General features: G+C 39.2%; 1 protein-coding gene across 4 annotated transcripts in view; it reads left to right on the forward strand.

The window, feature by feature from the left end:
- KLHL7 (kelch like family member 7) overlaps positions 1–19,737 on the forward strand; it is a 63,718-nt gene that overhangs the window by 21,590 nt on the left and 22,391 nt on the right. For all 4 annotated transcript variants that reach the window (XM_030857056.2, XM_030857057.2, XM_030857058.2 and 1 more), the window contains 3 exons: positions 1,443–1,618; positions 3,960–4,134; positions 11,621–11,763. In XM_030857056.2, coding sequence (XP_030712916.1) covers positions 1,443–1,618; positions 3,960–4,134; positions 11,621–11,763 — 494 coding nt within the window. The remainder of the gene's footprint in view (positions 1–1,442; positions 1,619–3,959; positions 4,135–11,620; positions 11,764–19,737) is intronic.

The following is a 19,737-nucleotide window of genomic DNA, read 5'->3' on the forward strand; positions in this document are numbered from 1 at the left end:
CAGATCCATTGTCTGTCTTACCTAAGTCACATCAGTAATATATTATCTATGATTTTTTATTTTTAATTTCCTTAAAACGAATTGATAACTGAGCAAGACAGTCTGATTATAGAATCCCTCTAGAATTTTGCAGTGTTTTCCCCGATTTTATCCGTTGTCCTGGTCATGCTTAATTTGAGCTGTTTTCAAGTCTGTTGTAAACCTTAGAATTAGGTTTCATAGAAGCAACTGCTTTCTTTTCACATTCATATTTTATTGATCTGCATGATATTTAATTGAGTAGCATAATTACAACAAAATCAACTGCCAAAAGTTAGTTAAAAAACAAATACTGGTTCTTGGTGAAAATATCATTTCCCTGGTGGGAACATAAATGTTCAGGTGTAGCAGACTGAGCACATAGCATGCCATGGCATTGGTCAGTACATTTAGAAAATGACAACTAGTCTAACTCACTAGCAGGCATCAGTTATGAGAACCTTTATGGTTATAAATACGAAAGTGTCAAAACTATCTGAAGACAGCATTGAAGTTGAAACATGGAAAATCAAAGCTAATAAACTAAAATAAATTTAACTAATGACTTTGAATGCCGGCCTGCCACAAGATCATATACAGTAATCAGTGGTTTTATTTAGCAGAGGTTGGCAAACTTCCTATAAGGGCCAAATAGCAAATATTTTAGGCTTTGTGGGCCATGTGTCATGTGTGGTCCTTGTTGCTCCTCTTCCTACTTCTCCCTCTCCTGCTTCTCCTCTCCTTCCCCTCCCCCCTTTTCTCCCCACTTCCCCTTTTTTCACAACCCTTCAAAAATATGAAAAACGTTCTTAGCTGCTGACCCTACAGCTAGATGTGGGCTGGATTTCGCTCATGGACAGTATTTTGCAGACTCCTGATACAGAACATTAATAATCAATTAAGGGGGATCTTCCCTCCTAAAGAGAAAATAAGATAGCTGAATGGAAAATATATGGGGTTTCTATGAAAAAAACTGTTAATTACATTGAAGATCATTAAAAAATGTAAGTGGAGATCTATGTCATGTTCCTAAGTGGAACTCCTCCATGTTGCAGAACAAGCAACTGTCCCTAATGTAATCCAGAAATTCAGCAATCCTAATTGAAGTCATATCAGGATTTTAAAAAAGTAGAATGTTATAAGCTTATTTTAAATTTATTTACAAGAGAAAATGTTATACCAGTAGCCAAGAAAAGTTTGAAAAAACACTGAAGGGGGCCTGTCCTACAAAGTACCAAATTCAGCCACACATAAGAGAGTATATTGGGATAACAGTAGACAAATCAATGGAAAAGAAAAGGACCCAGATTTATGAAATTTATTGTCGCATTTTCCTAGAGTCATACTTAATCTTTAATGTATATTTGTTTGTTTGTTTTCTAAGGTATTCATCTTTTATTCATTTGTTTTCTTTCTGTGTTCAGGTATAAGTGTGCTAGCAGAGTGTCTAGACTGTCCTGAATTGAAAGCAACCGCAGATGACTTTATTCATCAGCATTTTACTGAAGTTTATAAAACTGATGAATTTCTACAACTTGATGTCAAGCGAGTTACACATCTCCTCAACCAGGACACTCTGACTGTGAGGGCAGAGGATCAGGTGACTAAACTGGCTTCTCACATTTTTCTTAGTAAAAATGTCCCTATGGATTTCTTATGCTTCATTTTTGGATACATGACAAAGAAAAGAATCATATTAGGAGAGAATGTGTTCTTTACACTAATTCCAAATTCTGTTTCATAGGAAAAATAAGTTTTGGGTGCTTGTAGGGGCTGACTCTTTGAGAGACCGGCCACTTGTAGAGATGCTCTTGGGTGGGTAAAACAGTGCCTCCCCCAGAGTTGTCCACACCCTAATCCTTGGAATCTGTGAATGTGTTACCTTACATAGCAGTTGAGACTCAGCAGATGTGGTTAAGGATCATGAGAGGAGGAGGTTATTGGGTGGGTCCAATGTAATCACAAGGGTGCTTAAATATGGAAGAGGGACAGAAGAGTCAGTGTCAGAGTGATGTGATATGAATTAGACTTGGTTAACCATTGCTGGCTTTGAAGATGGAGGAAGGGCCGCAAGCCAAGGAATGCAGGTGGCTGCTAGATGTTAGAGAAAGCAAGGAAATGGTTTCTCCTGTAGGCCTTCAGGCAGCCCTGCTGACACCTTGATTTTTGCCCAGTTTGTGACCCATTTTGGACTCTGACCTCCAGAACTGTCAGATAAACAGAGGTGTAAGCTGGGTACAGGTGTTGGGAACTAGATGGGGTAACACTTTGATATGCAGACATTCACTTAAACCCTGTTTTCAGTTCCCCATCCTTCTCTGTATTTTAAGTCAGTAAGTTTGTGATAATGTGTTATAGCAGCAATAGGAAACTAATAGAGGTACAGTAAAATCGCATGCTTTTAGTTACTTTTGTTCTAGAGATAAAAGGTTTGCACTGAGCCGTATTCTTTCTCCCAGTCTTCATGGCCAGAGTATTAGTTTTCAAGTTGACAGGTTGGACCCGGAGAACCTGAGTAGGCATAAAGAAAAAACTCAGTTATATGAGCAAAATTGACTGACATATATAGTATAGAAAGGGAAGAATAATTTTAGACTGAAGAAACCTGACAAACTTGATGAACACTACCTACAGGTTAATATCATCAGTGATATCATGTACTCTTGTGTAATGAGGATGGCATGTTACCTCTGTGTCTTCCTCCCAAAAAAACTATAACCCCAGCCTAATCATGAGAAAAACATCAGACAAACCCAGATTGAGGGACAGTCTATAAAATACCTGATCAGAACTCAAAGCTGTCAAAAAGTCCTCAAAAACAAGGAGGGTCTGAGAAACAGTCATAGTCTAGAAGAGCCTAAGGTGACATAACCACTAAATGTAATGTGGTATCTTTTATGGGATTGTGGAACAGAAAAAAACATTAGACAAAAACTAAAGGATTTTTTTTTTTAAGTATGGACCTTAGTTAATAAATAATGTATCAGTATTGGTTCATTAGTTATAAGAGTTTCATACTAATGTACTATTTTAACAACTGAGTGCAGGGTGTATGGGAACTCTGCACTATCTTTGCAACTTTTCTGTAAATCAAAAAATATTCCAATAAATAATTTATTTAAAAAAACAGACCAATTCTCATAAAAAATTAACTATATCAGACTTAGGGCTTATTAACACCAACCCAAAATAACTAATGTAAGTAACTCAAATGTGTGTGGTAGATGTATATGTATATGAAATAATGGGTTTGTTTTCAGTGTATTTAAACTAGTGATTTATAAATCCAATTATGTTAATAAACTTGGGCTTGTTTGGTACAGTTAAATGAATGCTACCATATTATTTTGGAAAGCAATTCTTATGTAAATATCCTGTAATTTACTTTTCATATATAGAATTTTTATATCATAAAGTTTCCAGAAAGTAAATAAGTCTGTCAATTCATAATTCAGGAATAAAATCATAGATGACCTTCATATCTCTTGGGGTAGAAGGCCTCTGAGGAAATTAACCTGTTCTCCTGGTACCATATGAACATATATTGAAACTATCATTGACCAAAAGATTTTTTTCAGTGGAAATGTACATCATATCTCCTTCCTAAAAGGAAGCTATATTTTGTTTAAAAACGATTATAGATTCAACATCCTACCTGTCATTACATTATGTAGTAGTAATTAGTTCTAAAACATGTTACCTAGAAGTAGTAGTAATTAGTTCTAAAAAACATATTACCTAGAAGAATCACTAGAGCATTGTGTAAACTGTTCTGAAGTACAGATAGTGTTTGGGGATGAAAGCAAATATCTGAATAAAATATTGGGAATAAGAAGTTGTGCCTTCATGAGACTCTCCCCTTTCAACGTGAGAGTAAACATAGGTAATTGGAAGTGCTGCTGCCTTCTAAGAACTTTACTATGCTGTTTTTCTCCCCTTAGGTTTATGATGCTGCAGTCAGGTGGTTGAAATATGATGAACCTAACCGCCAGCCATTTATGGTTGACATCCTTGCTAAAGTCAGGTTTCCTCTTATATCAAAGAATTTCTTAAGTAAAACAGTACAAGCTGAACCACTTATTCAAGACAATCCTGAATGCCTTAAGATGGTGATAAGTAAGTTGCCTTAATATCCATTTATAACTTATCGTGTAGCCAGTTTCTCATGGGCTTAAAACCCTTCAGAATGGATCAGACTCGGTAGCCAGGGAGAAACACTCAAGACTTTGCCCTTCTGGATAATTAATCTATTGGGGTTCTCAACTGTCTATCCGGAGGGAACTTAGCCTCAGCCCTTATTTTATAGGAACATGTGTGATAGAAGTTTAAAAATTACTTATGCTCTGTCTCCTTTTGTGTACAATAACTTTCATTCACTTTGTTTTTTGTGTTTCCTTTTTAAAATAATTTAGCCAAGTAGTGTACTGTGATCACATTTTCTTTCTTAAAGAAAAAGGTTTGTTTGTTGCGCGTGGAGCACATTTTTTGCCACATTTTTTTTTCCATTTACTTAATTTTTCTTGACTTGCAGGCTAAGTTCCAAACCCTCTGTAAAATGCCTCTTAATAAAATTGTCTGTACAATTAAACAATCTGTTGATTTTATTTTTTGGAAACACATTTATAGAGCCTTCCTTCTGCCTATTCCAGGATGGAGTGTTTGCCCTTTAGGCTTAAGGCACAGTTCTTGTCCTGGGACTTCCCTTCTCTGCCATACTGGGATGTTCTTTCACTCCTTTCCTAAGTTAGATTCACTATCTTCCTCAACCCCAGGTCTTCACCTTTCTTAATTCTGTTTGATTGAACATATCCTTAAAAGGTTCCTGAGAAAGAATATATGATCAACAAATATTTGGAGATTTGACAAATCTCATATCTTTATTTTATCATAAAATGTCGAAGGATAGTTAAACCGGGTGTAGAATTACGTTGAAAATCATAAGCATTCTCCATTATTTGCTAGCTTTCATTGTTGCTTTTGAGAAAACTGATGCCAGTTTATTTATTCTTCCTTGTAAGCATTTAAAATCTTTTTTTTTTAATCCCTGGTGTTTTGAAAGTTCACAGTAATGTACCTTGGTGTGCATCTTTTTTTTTCCCCTTTTTTTTAAGTTATCGTATTGGGCATTCTCTATCTTTTCAGCCACAGATTTCTCAGTTCTTTATTATTGATATTGTGATTCTTTAGGCATTGAGTCTCTAATCTTAAGTCTCTCTTGTTATCCATCTTTGCCTCTTTGTTCTATCTTCTTGGAGATAGGCTTAATTTTTCCTTCAGCACTTTTATTTTCTTTTTTTTGTTGTTGTTGCACTGTGTGGCATGCAGGATTGTAGTTCCCTGACAAGGGATCGAACCTGTGCCCCCTGCAGTGGAATTTCAGAGTCTTGACCACTGGACCACCAGGGAAGTCCCATTAAATACAGTTATTTTATATTCTGTGTTTGATAATAACAATATCTGAAGTCTTTGAAGACCAAATGCTGCTGTTTTTTCATTGACTTATTCCTGGTGGCTTAATTCTTTGTGTTTTATAATTTTGGATTGTGAGCTTTTATATATATATATATTTTAATATTTATTTATTTGGCTGCTTCGGGTCTTCCTTGCGGCGTGCAGGATCTTTAGTTGCAGCATGTGGGATCTAGTTCCCTGACCAGGGATCGAACCCGGGCCCCCTGCATTGGGAGGGCAAAATCTTAGCCACTATACCACCAGGGGAGTCCCATGAGCTTATATTTGATCGATCTTAATCTCCAGAAATATTGGGAGGTGTGGTTTGTATTCCTCCAGGTTTTCCCTGTTTTCCTTAAGAAGAGAATAGTGTTTGCTTTTGCCAAGTGCCGTGGGCCACAACAATCCAGGACTACTCTGAATTTTTCTCGGCTTATGGGTTTCTAGACTTGTAGACAGGTAAATTCAAACCTCAAACCTGTATGATCTGTCTTTATAAATTCTCGAAAGAGGGAGACTTTACCTCTGCCTGGAGGTGAAATTGAAATAGGCAGATTACTATTTCTCCTTTTTGCCATTAGACAATTTTCTTAGCTTATCTTCATTAAAAGTATAACCAATACAAGTGATCCAGCTTTAGACAGAGCTCTCAGTTCCAACACTTGTGCAAATCCAAGACCTAATCTTATTTCCCTCATGCAGCCAATAACATCAATTTCTAGGTTTCCAGTATTATCGAAAGCTCTCAGAGTAGCTCCAGGGTCTCTTAACACTCACTATTCCGGTGTTTAGTTCGCCCTCCATTTTTGGCCCTCTGATCTTAGCTATGCACTTAAAAGAATGTTTGTTTTATTCTTTCCAGCACTGTAGTAATTTTGTAGCAGAAAGTTATTTCTGAAAGTCTCAACTGTCATACTGCGGTAAGTGGAAGTTCAGCTTGTTCTTTAAACAGGCCTGAAATGTGTAGTGTATGACTGTGATATGCTGAGATAAGTATGCTCCTGCTAACTCTCCCAGGCTCTTCTTGAGTTCCCATTCATCTTAAACCAAAAACCACATGGACAGTATCCACACATGGGACAGCAGTATAGGTTTCAATTAATGTGTAATGAGCAAGAAAGCCTCTCCTAGAAGGTATTTAGAAACCTACTTTGAAACCTTAAGTTGTTTTTGGCATTCATTTGCACATTTCCTTGAAGGTATAGCTGGTTTCAGACACAAAATTAAGGAAGGAAATAAAAGAGAAATGACAACTTTCATTCCTGCCTGAGATACCCTTCTCAAGAGTGGAAATGGGCTTCCCTGGTGGCGCAGTGGTTGGGAATCCACCTGCCGATGCAGGGGACCCGGGTTCGTGCCCCAGTCCGGGAAGATCCCACATGCTGCGGAGCGGCTGGGCCCATGGGCCATGGCCGCTGAGCCTGCGCGTCCTGAGCCTGTGCTCCGCAACGGGAGAGGCTGCAGTGGTGAAAGGCCCGCGTACCGCCAAAAAAAAAAAAAAAAAAGAGTGGCAATAAGTTTGAGTGCCCTGATTATTAAATAGTAATTAATAAATATTAATTACTTTAATAATTACTTTAATACTTATTAATTACTTCCAATTATTAAATTGGAAGTAAAGTAAAATGTCTGTCAAACGTATCACATAGCTACTACTTAATATTGTTGTGGTTTTAGGTAAGTTGACCCAATACTGTCCCCTAGTTTGGAAAAGTATTACAATATATCCATACAATGGAATGCTCTATATTTACTAAAAATATTTTAGATGAATATCTAATAATATAAAAATTTTTCATGAGTGGCAAAAGCATAAGACAGTGCATGGTATAATACCTTTTGGTTACAGTTATGGTGTCAAGGGAAAAAAGAAGAGGGTATGAAGCAAGGATATATCCTTGTGAATATCTACATTTAAGGGGTAGTAGACAAAGAACCGGGAAAGGAGAATTCACCAAGCTACTTCAACCACAGGCTGGTATCTTTTTTTTTTTTTTAACATCTTTATTGGAGTATAATTGCTTTACAATGGTGTGTTAGTTTCTGCTTTATAACAAAGTGAATCAGCTATACATATACATATATCCCCATATCCCCTTGCTCTTGCATCTCCCTCCCACCCTCCCTATCCCACCCTTCTAGGTGGTCACAAAGCACCGATCTGATCTCCCTGTGTTATGCAGCTGCTTCCCCCTAGCTAGCTATTTTACAATTGGTAGTGTATGTAAGTCCATGCCACTCTGTCACTTCATCCCAGCTTACCCTTCCCAGGCTGGTATCTTGATAACCAAGATGTAGGGAGTTTTAAGAAGTACAGCATAGGTTGCCGCTAGTTTCTTGAAGTACAGGGACGTGAAAGAAAATCAGGACCAAGAAGATGTCTTTAGATTAGGACTTTCATCTTTTGGATTTCACAAGTTAATAGATTTTTTGTCATGCCTCTATTTGCAAACCCTGTGTTATATTTCTGGTTTCATTGGGTAGAGAGCTGCACCTGTTTCTTCATAACATGGTGTAAGCTGTTGAAGATAAATTAGCCAGTCAGTGAAGTATTTAGTTCTTATGTGGATTCTGAGTTGATTTAGAAACAGGATACCAGGATTATTCAAGAAATCCAAACAAGTGTGGGGATTAGGCTCTTGAGCAGGAATCTTTGTTTTTTGTTACATTTTTTTCTTTTTCTTTTCCATTTTTGTTTTGTCTTGTTCTAATAAAGAACTGTGAGTTCTAAAATTCCTTGACTAGGCACAAGCAGCTGAGACTCTTCCAGGCTTTGGAGGCTGGGTAGAGCTCAGTGGAGGAAAGAAGGCCTCCCTTCTTCAGATCATCAATTACCTTCCTACCATCTGATTTAGGGTCTGCCTTTTGAGAGAAGAAGAAAAACAAAAGATGATAGGAATATAGAATAAAACTAAACTGAAAGAATTTATAACTAAAAGAAAACAAGTCATAAAAACAAAATGAAGAACACAGTCAAAACCGTAACAAAGGGGCTTCCCTGGTGGTGCAATGGTTAAGAATTCGCCTGCCAATGCAGGGGACATGAGTTTGAGCCCTGGTCTGGGAAGATCCCACATGCTGCGGAGCAACTAAGCCTGTGCACCACAACTACTGAGCTTGCGCTCTAGAGCCTGCATGCCACAACTACTGAGCCCACGTGCCACAACTACTGAATCCTGCGTGCCTAGAGCCTATACTCCGCAGCAATGAGAAGCCCGCGCACCGCAACGAAGAGTAGCCCCCGCTCGCCACAACTAGAGAAAGCCCACATGCAGCAACAAAGACCCAACACAGCCAAAAATAAATAAATAAATAAATTTATATTTTTTTAAAAAAAACCATAACAAAGGGTCAGACTAAGTTCTTATTCAAAATTTGCAAATGACAGTACCTGACTCTCAAAGGAATAACTCCCAAAGGAATAAGCCTAAGGAGCAAGGCGTTTCTCAGGGAAAGGTGCCAGAGAGTTTGTCCCCAGCCCTGTCCTGGGAGAGAAACAGCCCATCAGTGAAGGAGCCACAGTTTGTGCTTCCTCCAGGGTTGACCTGGTTAGCCACAGTCAGCCACTTTTACCCAGTGGCCTGTTGCCTGAAACAGTTCCCTCCTGTTTCTCTCCTTCCCTGCTGCCTGTCTTCTCTTGTTGGGAGTATTGTGTTCATAGATTTCACAGTACACCTCTGCCCTATGTGGAGCCCTCACTAGAGCAGCGGCTCTCAAACCCCACAAGATCTGTTCAGGTGTAGTGTTCAATAATTTGGATTTCTGACACGTTTCCAAGTGATGCTGCTAGTCAGGGAACTATATACCTTAAGAACTACAGTCTTAGACCTAGAGTGGGAGAGGAGAGAATGAGGAAAAGTGGTTTTTATAATTGTAAAGGATTGTAAAAAGCAAACAAATGAATAATAGGAACCATATGTGGCCTGCAGAGCCTAAATTATTTGCTGTCTGGCCCTTTACAGAGAAAGTTTGCTGACCCCTGACGTAGAGCAGGCTGCTGAGTGTTCCAGCTGTTCTAATGCACAGTGCTTCTACTCATACTCTGAAATGGAAGGAGATGCTAGAAATATTGATACTGATATTCATTCACAACCTGTTTTCCAAACGTGTCCTCTCTATCTCTCTTATAAAGGCCCAACACAGCCTCATGAACAGAAGTGTTTTCTGCATGTATTGAGAATTGCTTACATTATTTTATTTTTGGATCAGTAATACTGCACATCATCTACAATTCAAAAAGGTATAAAAGGGTATATGGTGAAAAGTAAGTCTCACTGGAGGTAACCATTATTATCTTGTATATCCTTCCAAAGGTAGTCTTGAGTTTGTGCATATGCAGTAATTTACTGACATATACTTGTATAAATTATGTATAAAAATATATATGAATAAAGATATAAATTTTAAAATGGTATTCCACTCTGTGTACTCTTTTATGTCTTGCTTTTTTTATTTCTTTTTTTTTCTTTTGGCTGCGCCACATGGCTTGTAGGATCTTAGTTCCTCAACCAGGGATGGAACCTGGGCTCTTGGCAGTGGAAGCCCTGACTCCTAACCACTGGACCACCAGGAAATTTCCCCTCTTGCTTTTTTTCATTCCACATTATTTCTTGGAAATCGTCTCATATGTACATGTTACCCTTCCTCATGTTTCTCAACGGCCACATACAGTATTCCATTATGTGGATATACCATAATTTTTAACCACTTGCCTGACAGTGAACTTTAGGTTGCTAAAATCCTAAAGGGGGAATTACTGGCTAAAGGGTGTGTGCATTTGTAATTTTCACAGATCATCCTGTATTGCCTTCCAGATAATTTGTACCCATCCACATCCCCACCAGCAGTGGAGGAGCGTGCTGCTTCCTTTATCATACCCTGTGTTCCAGATAGTTTGATCTTGTACAATCTGATGTGTGAGAAAGTATGATTTTAATTTGTATTTCTCTAACTAGGGCAGTTGAGCATCTCTTCGTATGTTTGAGAGTCATTTGTAATTAGTTCTTTTCCTGTGAACTTTGTTCAGATTATTAATCTAATTTTCTGTTAGTTGATCGTCTTAATATTACTAAGAATATCTTTAGGTCTTTTATATGATTTATAAATACTTTCCTAGTTTGTCATTGTCTTTTGATTTTGTTTTTTCTTTTTGCCATGAAGTAGTTTAACTTAAAATTTTATGTAGTTCTGAATATTTTTTTCATAGTTTCTGTGTTATTTGTCTTAGGCTTCCTCGTTCTGGGCCTTTTTCTTTTTTTAACTATCCAATTTTTCCTATAGTTCGTTTGTGAGGTTTTTTACGTTTTAAAATATTCTATTGATTTGGAATTTGCTTTAGAGTAAAATATGAGGTAGCGGTACAAATATTTTCTCCATATCATTGTCTAACATCATTTATTGAACAATCCACCTTTCCCACACTGATTTGAAATGACATCTTCAAAGTTTTTAACTGTTGAGTGTCCCCTGACTTGACAAAATTAAGGAATTGCTTAAAGGAAAAGGGTCATGTTAGATCACAATAGTTCCGAATCCTCGCTGCATTTTAGAATAAGCAGAAAGTACTTCTCACAGTTTTATGTGCATCTGATTTACCTTAGGATTTTGTTAAATATGCGGATTCTGATTCAGTAGGTCTGGGATTCAGTATTTCTAACCAGCTCCCAGGTGCTGAAGCTGCTGATCTTTTAACCACATTTAAGTGGTGATACCAGTGCCTCAGCCCTACCACAAGAGATTTTGATTTAACTGGCCTGTGGTAGGGCCCAGGTATAGATAGTTTCTGAGATTTTCTAGGTGATCCTTATGTACAGTGAAGATTGAGAACAGCTGGGTTGGGAGATCTGCATTTCAGTAATTAGTGTTGTGGCAGCTGTTGCTTGAAAAGCCAGATAATTCCCTGGTATTTAGTAAGTGGGTGGGACAATCTTAGCATTAATGGTGACTGCTGAGAATAATAAATTGATTAGGACTCAGATTATTAAATATTTCTCCTGCCTCTTCTCCCTCATTCTTTCCTTAAATGCTATAGAGGGATGATTTTTTTAAAAAAAAGTTCCAGAAATAAAAACACTATTTTGTTTGGGTATTTCCTTTTCAAAGTATTAAAGTGCCTGAAGTTCTTGAAGAGTTGCCATGTGTTTTTCTACAGGTGGAATGAGGTATCATCTCCTGTCTCCAGAGGATCGAGAAGAACTGGTAGAAGGCACAAGGCCCAGAAGAAAGAAACATGACTACCGCATAGCGCTATTTGGAGGCTCCCAACCACAGTCTTGTAGATATTTTAACCCAAAGGTAACTAATTTTTATTCTTGTTTTTGTTTTTAAAAGCACTGAGCACATAGACACGCACCTACCACCAGTAGTAATAACTCATATAGGAGATGTTATAGTTTATGGTGTTCTTTCATAGACCTTACAAGATACATAGTTATCACCTTCATTTTACAAATAAGGAAACTGAGGCTTAGTCAGATTTCAAATGTTTCCATGATTGCTGTGGAGTGCTACATAGTAACCATTATCAAAGAAAACGGGAAACAGTTCTGTCTTTTGTGAGGAGCTCCTTGCATTCATTACAGCTCCTTGCTTTCCTTATGTGCGATTTTCATTGAAAATCTGCTTCTAGAGCTATGTGGGTTGTTTTTTTTCCCCTTAGTAATTATGTTTGAATATAAAATAATACACAGTCATTCTAGAAAATGTGGAGAATCTAGACCATCATGAAGAAAAAAAGATAAAATTACCTTTAATCCAATCATCTAAAAAATATAAATTTATTTTATTTATTTTTGGCTGCGTTGGGTCTTCATTGCTGCACATGGGCTTTCTCTAGTTGCAGCGAGTGGGGGCTACTCTTTGTTGCGGTGCGTGGACTTCTCATTGCGGTGGCTTCTCTTGTTGCGGAGCACGGGCTCGAGGCACGCAGGCTCAGTAGTTGTGGCACGTGGGTTCGGTAGTTTTAGCTCGTGGGCTCTAGAGCTCAGGCTCAGTAGTTATGGCGCATGGGCTTAGTTGCTCCGTATCATGTGGGATCTTCCCAGACCAGGGCTCAAACCCATGTCCCTTGTAGTAGGCGGATTCATAACCACTGCATCACCAGGGAAGCCCCAACCATCTAGAAATTATTACCAATTTTAATGTGTTTTCCATTATGTGTTATGCCAGTTGGACAGCAGAGCCTGAGTCATAGGTCTAGGAACATAATTTTTTTTTTTTTTTTGCGGTATGCGGGCCTCTCACTGTTGTGGCCTCTCCCGTTGCGGAGCACAGGATCCAGACACACAGGCTCAGCGGCCATGGCTCACAGGCCCAGCCACTCCGTGGCATGTGGGATCCTCCCGGACCGGGGCACGAACCTGTGTCCCCTGCATCGGCAGGCGGACTCTCAACCACTGCACCACCAGGGAAGCCGTAGGAACACAATTTTTAAAAATAGATCATGAGAAAGTGCGCTCCTGTTTCTACCCGTTGTTTCTTAGAACTGTGTTTTCTGGCTGTGGGGGAGATAATACCATATTTTGCTGTTACTACATGTATTGCCCAAGCAGAGCAGATACCATAATCCTAAAAGATAGCACCCCGACCTTGCAAGGTGGTACCCATAACTGATGTTGAATCTCAGCACTTAATGGTCTCTTTCAACATCTCATAGGCCCTTTTTTTTGTTGATGATAGATAACCTGGTGAGTCCAGAACATCCTTTTTACATCAGGATACTTCTGATACTTCTTTCTCTGAGAAGTGTGTCCTTGGAGGCTTTCTGTGTAATACTGTAGTGGTGATATACAAGGCATTTATAAAAACACATATGATGGTGTTGTCAAGAGTGCAAAAGACAGCAAAGGCCAATCCACATGCAGAATAAGTATCAATTCCAATGAGGACAGAGCTTTGTCCCTTCAACCATGGAAGCGTTCCAGTGTAGTTAGCTTGGTATTAGGTAACTAACTGGTTCCCTCAAGGAGTGATAACAAATCAAGTTCTTAGAATCAGTCAGTATTGCCAACAAAGTGGGTGCTAGCCAGTAGTGGATAGCCACATCGGCCTCAGGGAGGGAAAGTCCATTAGCTTCTGGAGCCACTGACTTATGCGGTTACTGCATGCATATCTATCGCTGCCACTGGAGTCACTCATAAGCCCATTGGGCAAGCATCGGACTGGGGAGGAAAGATATAGATGCAGTCCTGTCCACATGATTATTAAGAGACTTTGCTGCAGTTGTGGGCACTCTGGTAAGAGCTCATGTGGGACCCAAATTTGTTTCCTTTCTGGAGTGCGTTCTACATTATCCTTCCTCAGATCTCCTTGTCAGCAGTCTTTCGTGCTTGCTTGTTTTAAGTCTGTATCCATCTGGAAAAATCCTTAGTCACCATCCGAGAATGGATAAAAACTGACCTGAGGCTTTCTCTACTGAGAGGTATAATGGACAATAAAAGGAACTGCTTGAAAATCTGCCGTATCAGGATATGTCTCTTCTGTATTATCCTTCAATACCATTCCTGAAGGGAGTATGGTCCTTAAGCAGTCCACTTTTGGCTAATACTATCACAAGTGAACCAAGCTCGGGTCTCTCAATTTTGTCAGCTGATCTGTAGGGACCGCCTCCATGAAGACATAACTCTGGGTGAGAGAGAAGGCCTACTGAGTAAGGGTTGTGATGATCCCATTTGGGTATTCTGTGCCTTGGGGACCTCCATATGCCCAGTTTTATGTTTAAATACTAGATCATGGGTTGAAAGCATGCTATTTGTGAGTTGGTAGGTCAGGTAAAACTGTTCAAAATGGGGTAATGATATGGTCACATGGTGTCCCTTGGTGTCAGACATTTGCTGTCTGTCAGACCCTAGCAGCCAGCCAGGAGCTATTTACTGAAAAAATGGTCCCTGCTTAAAGTAGGTTGGCCTTGCTCCAGAATCCCACACGTGTGCTCTCTGGTCATATTGAGACATGCCTGAAGTTATATGCAGCATCTCATTCAGCATCCCAATGCCCTAGGATCACAGGATAGCCTGAGCAGCTGAGCCATATGGTTATAGCCTGTCCCACTTAGAAAGCTTACCCAGTAAAAGTATAAATGTAGGACACCCAAACACAGGATATGTGTCATCTGTAAAATGTCAGAAGATGGTTGGGGCAGCAAGCTGTCCTTCCTTTCCAAGGGGCTATGCCAACATGCTGTAGATCAGGGCTTGGCAAACTTTTTCTATACAAGACCAGAGAATATCTTTAGCTTTTTAGGCTACATATTCTCTGCCGTAACTGCTCAGCTCTGATGCTGTAGCAGGAAAGCAGCCATAGATAATACGTAAACAAGTGGGCATGGCTGTATTCCAATCAGATTTTTTTTTAAACAGTGTGATGAGGTTTTTTTTTTAAATTAGTTTATTTATTGATTGATTTTTGGCTATGTTGGGTCTTCGATGCTGTGCGCGAGCTTTCTCTGGTTGCAGCGAGCAGGGACTACTCTTCGTTGCAGTGCACAGGCTTCTCATTGCGAAGGCTTCTCTTGTTGCAGAGCACGGGATCTAGGCGCACAGGCTTCAGTAGTTGTGGCACGTGGGCTCAGTAGTTGTGGCTCGCGGGCTCTAGAGCGCGGGCTCAGTTGTGGCGCATGGGCTTAGTTGCTTAGCGGTATGTGGGATCGTCCTGGACCAGGGCTTGAACCCGTGTCCCCTGCATTGGCAGGTGGATTCTTAACCACTGCGCCACCAGGGAAATCCCTCCAATCAAATTTTATTTACAGAAACAGTCATTGGGTTGGATTTAACCTGCAGGCCATAGTTTGCCAACCCCTGCTGCAGATATGTGGACATCTAGGCACTCTGAAGTGACCAACTCTGTACTCTAGAATAACTTCTCTCCTGTCCTGTGAAGCGCTTGTCTCACCAAGACATACGGGATCCTTTCCATTTTCTGTTCAGTTCTGTTTCCAGAACTGATCAGTATTATAGGCATCGATATAGGAGACCTTTGGCAAGGTGAGATAGACCAGGGCTCCTGCAGCTGAGATTATAGCAGAGAGTTAGAGTCTAGAGATCTTGAGGTCAGACTATGAAATTATTTTATTTTCCCTGCCAGTTGAAATTCCATGTAATGATCTGGGTAAATAGTAACAGAAATACACATTACCCAGAGTGTTAACTACAGACCAAGTTTTAGTCAATCTGGTCCAGTAAGGAGACCACATCTGGCCCTGCTACAATAGTTAGAGTCACCAGTGTGAGTCATATAACTTATAGAGTATATATGCTGCCAGATATCAAAAAGACCTCCAAGGAAAGAGTATCAGGTTAGATTGGTTAAATACCATCATATTTGGACTGTCCCTGTGGGCTGCTCTCAGGTCATATATCTATCTCTGGTCCATTCCTCCATGTCCAATATATAGGCTGATTTTTTACTAAAGACATCTAGCTTCCTTTCTTAGTAGACGACTGAGTGACTGGCAGGTACCATGAGGTTTCATGGCCTGTGCAATATAGCTCAATAAGCACAGTGTCAGTGTGCTTAACAGGTTGATACACCTACACATCTGTTTCACACCAGGTAAGTTTTAAGACTACTGACATTTCAGTGACTATTTAATTTCACTGTTTTTTTAATTTTTCAGGATCCTTTTGAGTCAACAGCAGGAAATTTATAAATAAACTTTTTTTTTCCCAAGGAAAATCTGAAGTCATAGGAGCTTAAATCTATGAACCACAGCTTTCAGGTGGTGACAATAGTTACACCCCTCTTGTTTCCCGAAGCCTAACTTTGGTGTTGATTTTGACAGTTAAAAAGCAATAAAGTATGTTTTGATAGAAAATAGTTTATCTTAAAGTAGATGTCTGTTTTGATGTACAGGGGGACAAGGAGAATCCTGATTCCATTTGGGAGACAGCACTGTTTTTAGAATAAGGCAAATATGGAATGACAACTAACACTTTGTTTTTGGTCTGTAGTTGTACAACTTTCCTTAATTTTTTTTTTTTTAAATTGGAGAGATAAAAAAAAAGGATGGATATTCTGCACGAGCCTGGAAATGAGACTGTAACTTCAGAATTCTCATTTGATGTTTTACTTTGCACTTACAAATGCCACGTTCCTAGTGCTCTTTTGTATACTCAGTCACAGGTTTTTAGACTTCCAGTGGAAAAATGTAAATAACTGAGGATATAACTACCAATAAAAACATCCTCATTCCATCAGTTATTACTTTATTCCCTAACGCTGACACCATTAGAATCCCATTACAATATTTATTAAATATTTCTATTAGAAGTACCAACCTCTCCTTTCTTTCTGCTAAAAACTTCATCTTGAAAATATTCACCATTTACTGTTATTTATAATATTTTAATATAAGTTGGTTGTCTTTATTATTTCTAATATTAAAACAATTGGAAAGGCTGATTTCATTATAAGTTATCTACCTTGAATCTCCCAAGGTGAACATTATTTCATTATTTAAGTAGACTGCTTAATAATAAGTACTGTATAGGAATTGTTTTAAAATTCTTGAACTTAATATTTTCAGAGATGCTAAAATGGTTTTAACTGTCATTAAACGGAACTCATTGATGTGTGTCCTATACCAACCCAAAATGATTATTTTCACTGAATTGATCTCCTTCAAAGAGACGATTTAAGCAGTACTACTTAATTGAATTATCTAGAATTAAGCCAACATCCCTATAAACTATTATCTTTAGATATTCCTTGGATATTGCTCATGAGAGGCGGCAAATATTTGTATTAACTGCTGACTGAAAAATGATAAGAAAATCTTAACAATTTTTCTAGTAGATAAGTAGATAAAGTAGTAGATAAAGAAATCTTGGGTTGCTAGATTGAATTGAAATGATACTCTTCTTGTCAGGGTCCTTTCATGAAGCCTGCTGAGTCTCCCCTTCCCCACCTGTACCTGTTTTTAAAGTTTTCAAGTGCTTATTGATTACTAAAAGAGTTATTTTTCTGAATCCAGTGCTCTGTTCTCTTAGAATTGGTGTTCTCAAATTGTCGTATGGGAACATTTTATGATATTGATGCCAAATAAAAGTTGACTTAATTGATCAGATTATTTGGACTGTTCTTGTCAGTGAAATGATCAGCTTTGAGGGCTTAAAACTTTGTAGGGGTCTTGGCTCACCACTTTCATATGGTGGAGAAATAGGAGACTATGGGACTTCCCTGGTGGCGCAGTGGTTAAGCATCTGCCTGCCAGTACAGGTTCGATCCCCAGTCCGGGAAGATCCCACATGCCACGGAGCAGCTAAACCCGTGCACCACAACTACTAAGCCCACGTGCTGCAACTACTGAAGCCCGAGCACCTAGAGCCCGTGCTCTGCAACAAGAGAAGCCACCACAGTGAAGAGTAGCCCCTGCTTGCTGCAAATAGAGAAAGCCTGTGGCCAGCAACAAAGACCCAACGCAACCAAAAAAAAAAAAAAAAAAATAGGAGCGTATACTCTAGAGAAAAAGGGATTCTGCATATTCCCTGCCAAAACCAAACAAGGAGTAAGACCAGCAGAGTGAGGACTAGACCCTGTAAATTGCAAAGGCAGAAAACCACATGGTGCCATATTTTATGGAACCATCAGGTTCAAAAGGTTTACCCTGAGTACCTTCTCTTATTCTTTTTTTTGGTCTCACCACCGGGGCTTGTGGGATTTTAGTTCCCTGACCAGGGATTGAACCCAGGCCCTTGGCAATGAGAGCACAGAGTCCTAACCACTGGACTGCCAGGGAATTCCCTCTTAATACCTTTTCCTACTTAAAACTCTGAAGTAGACTCATCACTGAGCTTAGTGTCTGGCCCAGTGTGGGAAGTCAAGTTTGTGAGGATGAATGAACCAGTATAACTTTATATAATATTTCATAAGCAATTTTGTCAGTTGGTTTTATAGGACTGGATTTAAATATAGGTGGGCCCTAAATCAAAAGAAGTGAAGTTACTTTCAACACAAAACACATTTTCCTCTTGGAAATATTGTTTACTAAAGGTATCACAGTGCCTTTTCTCACAGTATCATAGCTACCTTCCCTCTCAAACAGGCCTTCACTAAGGAGACAGTCCTACACTGTCATCACGGTGGAAACTGGCAGTTATACGTTGCATGTGATTTTAAAAGACCTGTGTGTAAAAGAAGTGTAAACCTTATAGGAAAATGGTGTTACATTAAAAAATTAATGAAGCTTTTGTAAGAGTGCATCAGTAGTGTTTGTCACCGTCAAAAGAGTGTTGTAGGAGCAGTGTGCTGGAGTCAAAGAGTGAGTCCTGCTAAAATGATCAGGGGCACCTGTAAGAACGAAATATCCAAAATGGACAGCAGTAATCCCAGGTGGTTTAGACCTATAGCTGTGTCCCGCAAGGACTGACGTTGCTGGAATGCAAGTGTGGGTCACCATGGGTATCCCTTAAGCTTCCTTAGTGGTCAGTATAACAGGCGCCGGTGGTAAAAATCAGTGTTCTTTGCCACTTATGCACAATAAGTATTTCTCATACCTGATTGTTTGCAGGCAGTTTGGTTAGACAGGTGGTCCTCACATTCAAGTAGAAGAGGTAAATTCTGAGGTAAATTCTCAGTAGAGTGCCTTCCTAGAATGTCTTCCACAATAGGAATATTGAGAGCCTCTGTTTTGTTTTGTTTTCAAGCATCTCCATAACACACTTTTGTAGTTTTGTTGTAAAGTCAACCTCACAGCCCTCGTACCCTACAAAGGTGCAGTACCTGAAGTTCCCACCTTCAGGGATCAGTTTCCTTTTGTGTTTAGTCACTGTGCCTACAAAAAACCCCAGTAAAAATACGACTCACCAAGAGAGGGATGACTTCAGACTCTCTGTAAGCCACGGCCAGCCATAATTATTATAAATTAACAGATCAGTCCCCTTAAGGGACAGAGAGGGCAGAAACAAAGCTGTAGGTATTTGATTGAGGGCCACAGGTGGGAAGGGATAAGGAGACTAGGGATGATAAATCTGTGTGGTAGTGCTTTAAAGGACTCTCGTCATCCTGGAATTAGCTGGCTACATATACATATACACTAATTACAATTAGTGGCTACATAAATGCAGGGCTAGGGGGTAAGAGGCTGAGGGAAACCAACAGGGAATGAAGTAAATATTTACTATATACCGTGTCATTCAAAAATTACTGTTGGCTACCTTTGGTGATTGTTCATATGATGACCCAAAGGCACAGTAAGATCTTTTATCCTAGAAGTATTAAATCATGTTCAGATAGGTTTCTTGTGATAGTCTTTGAAAATTGGTGATCAGTATA

The sequence above is a fragment of the Globicephala melas genome, chromosome 9 (genome assembly GCF_963455315.2).
Source record: "Globicephala melas chromosome 9, mGloMel1.2, whole genome shotgun sequence".
NCBI classification, from domain to species: Eukaryota; Metazoa; Chordata; class Mammalia; order Artiodactyla; family Delphinidae; genus Globicephala; species Globicephala melas.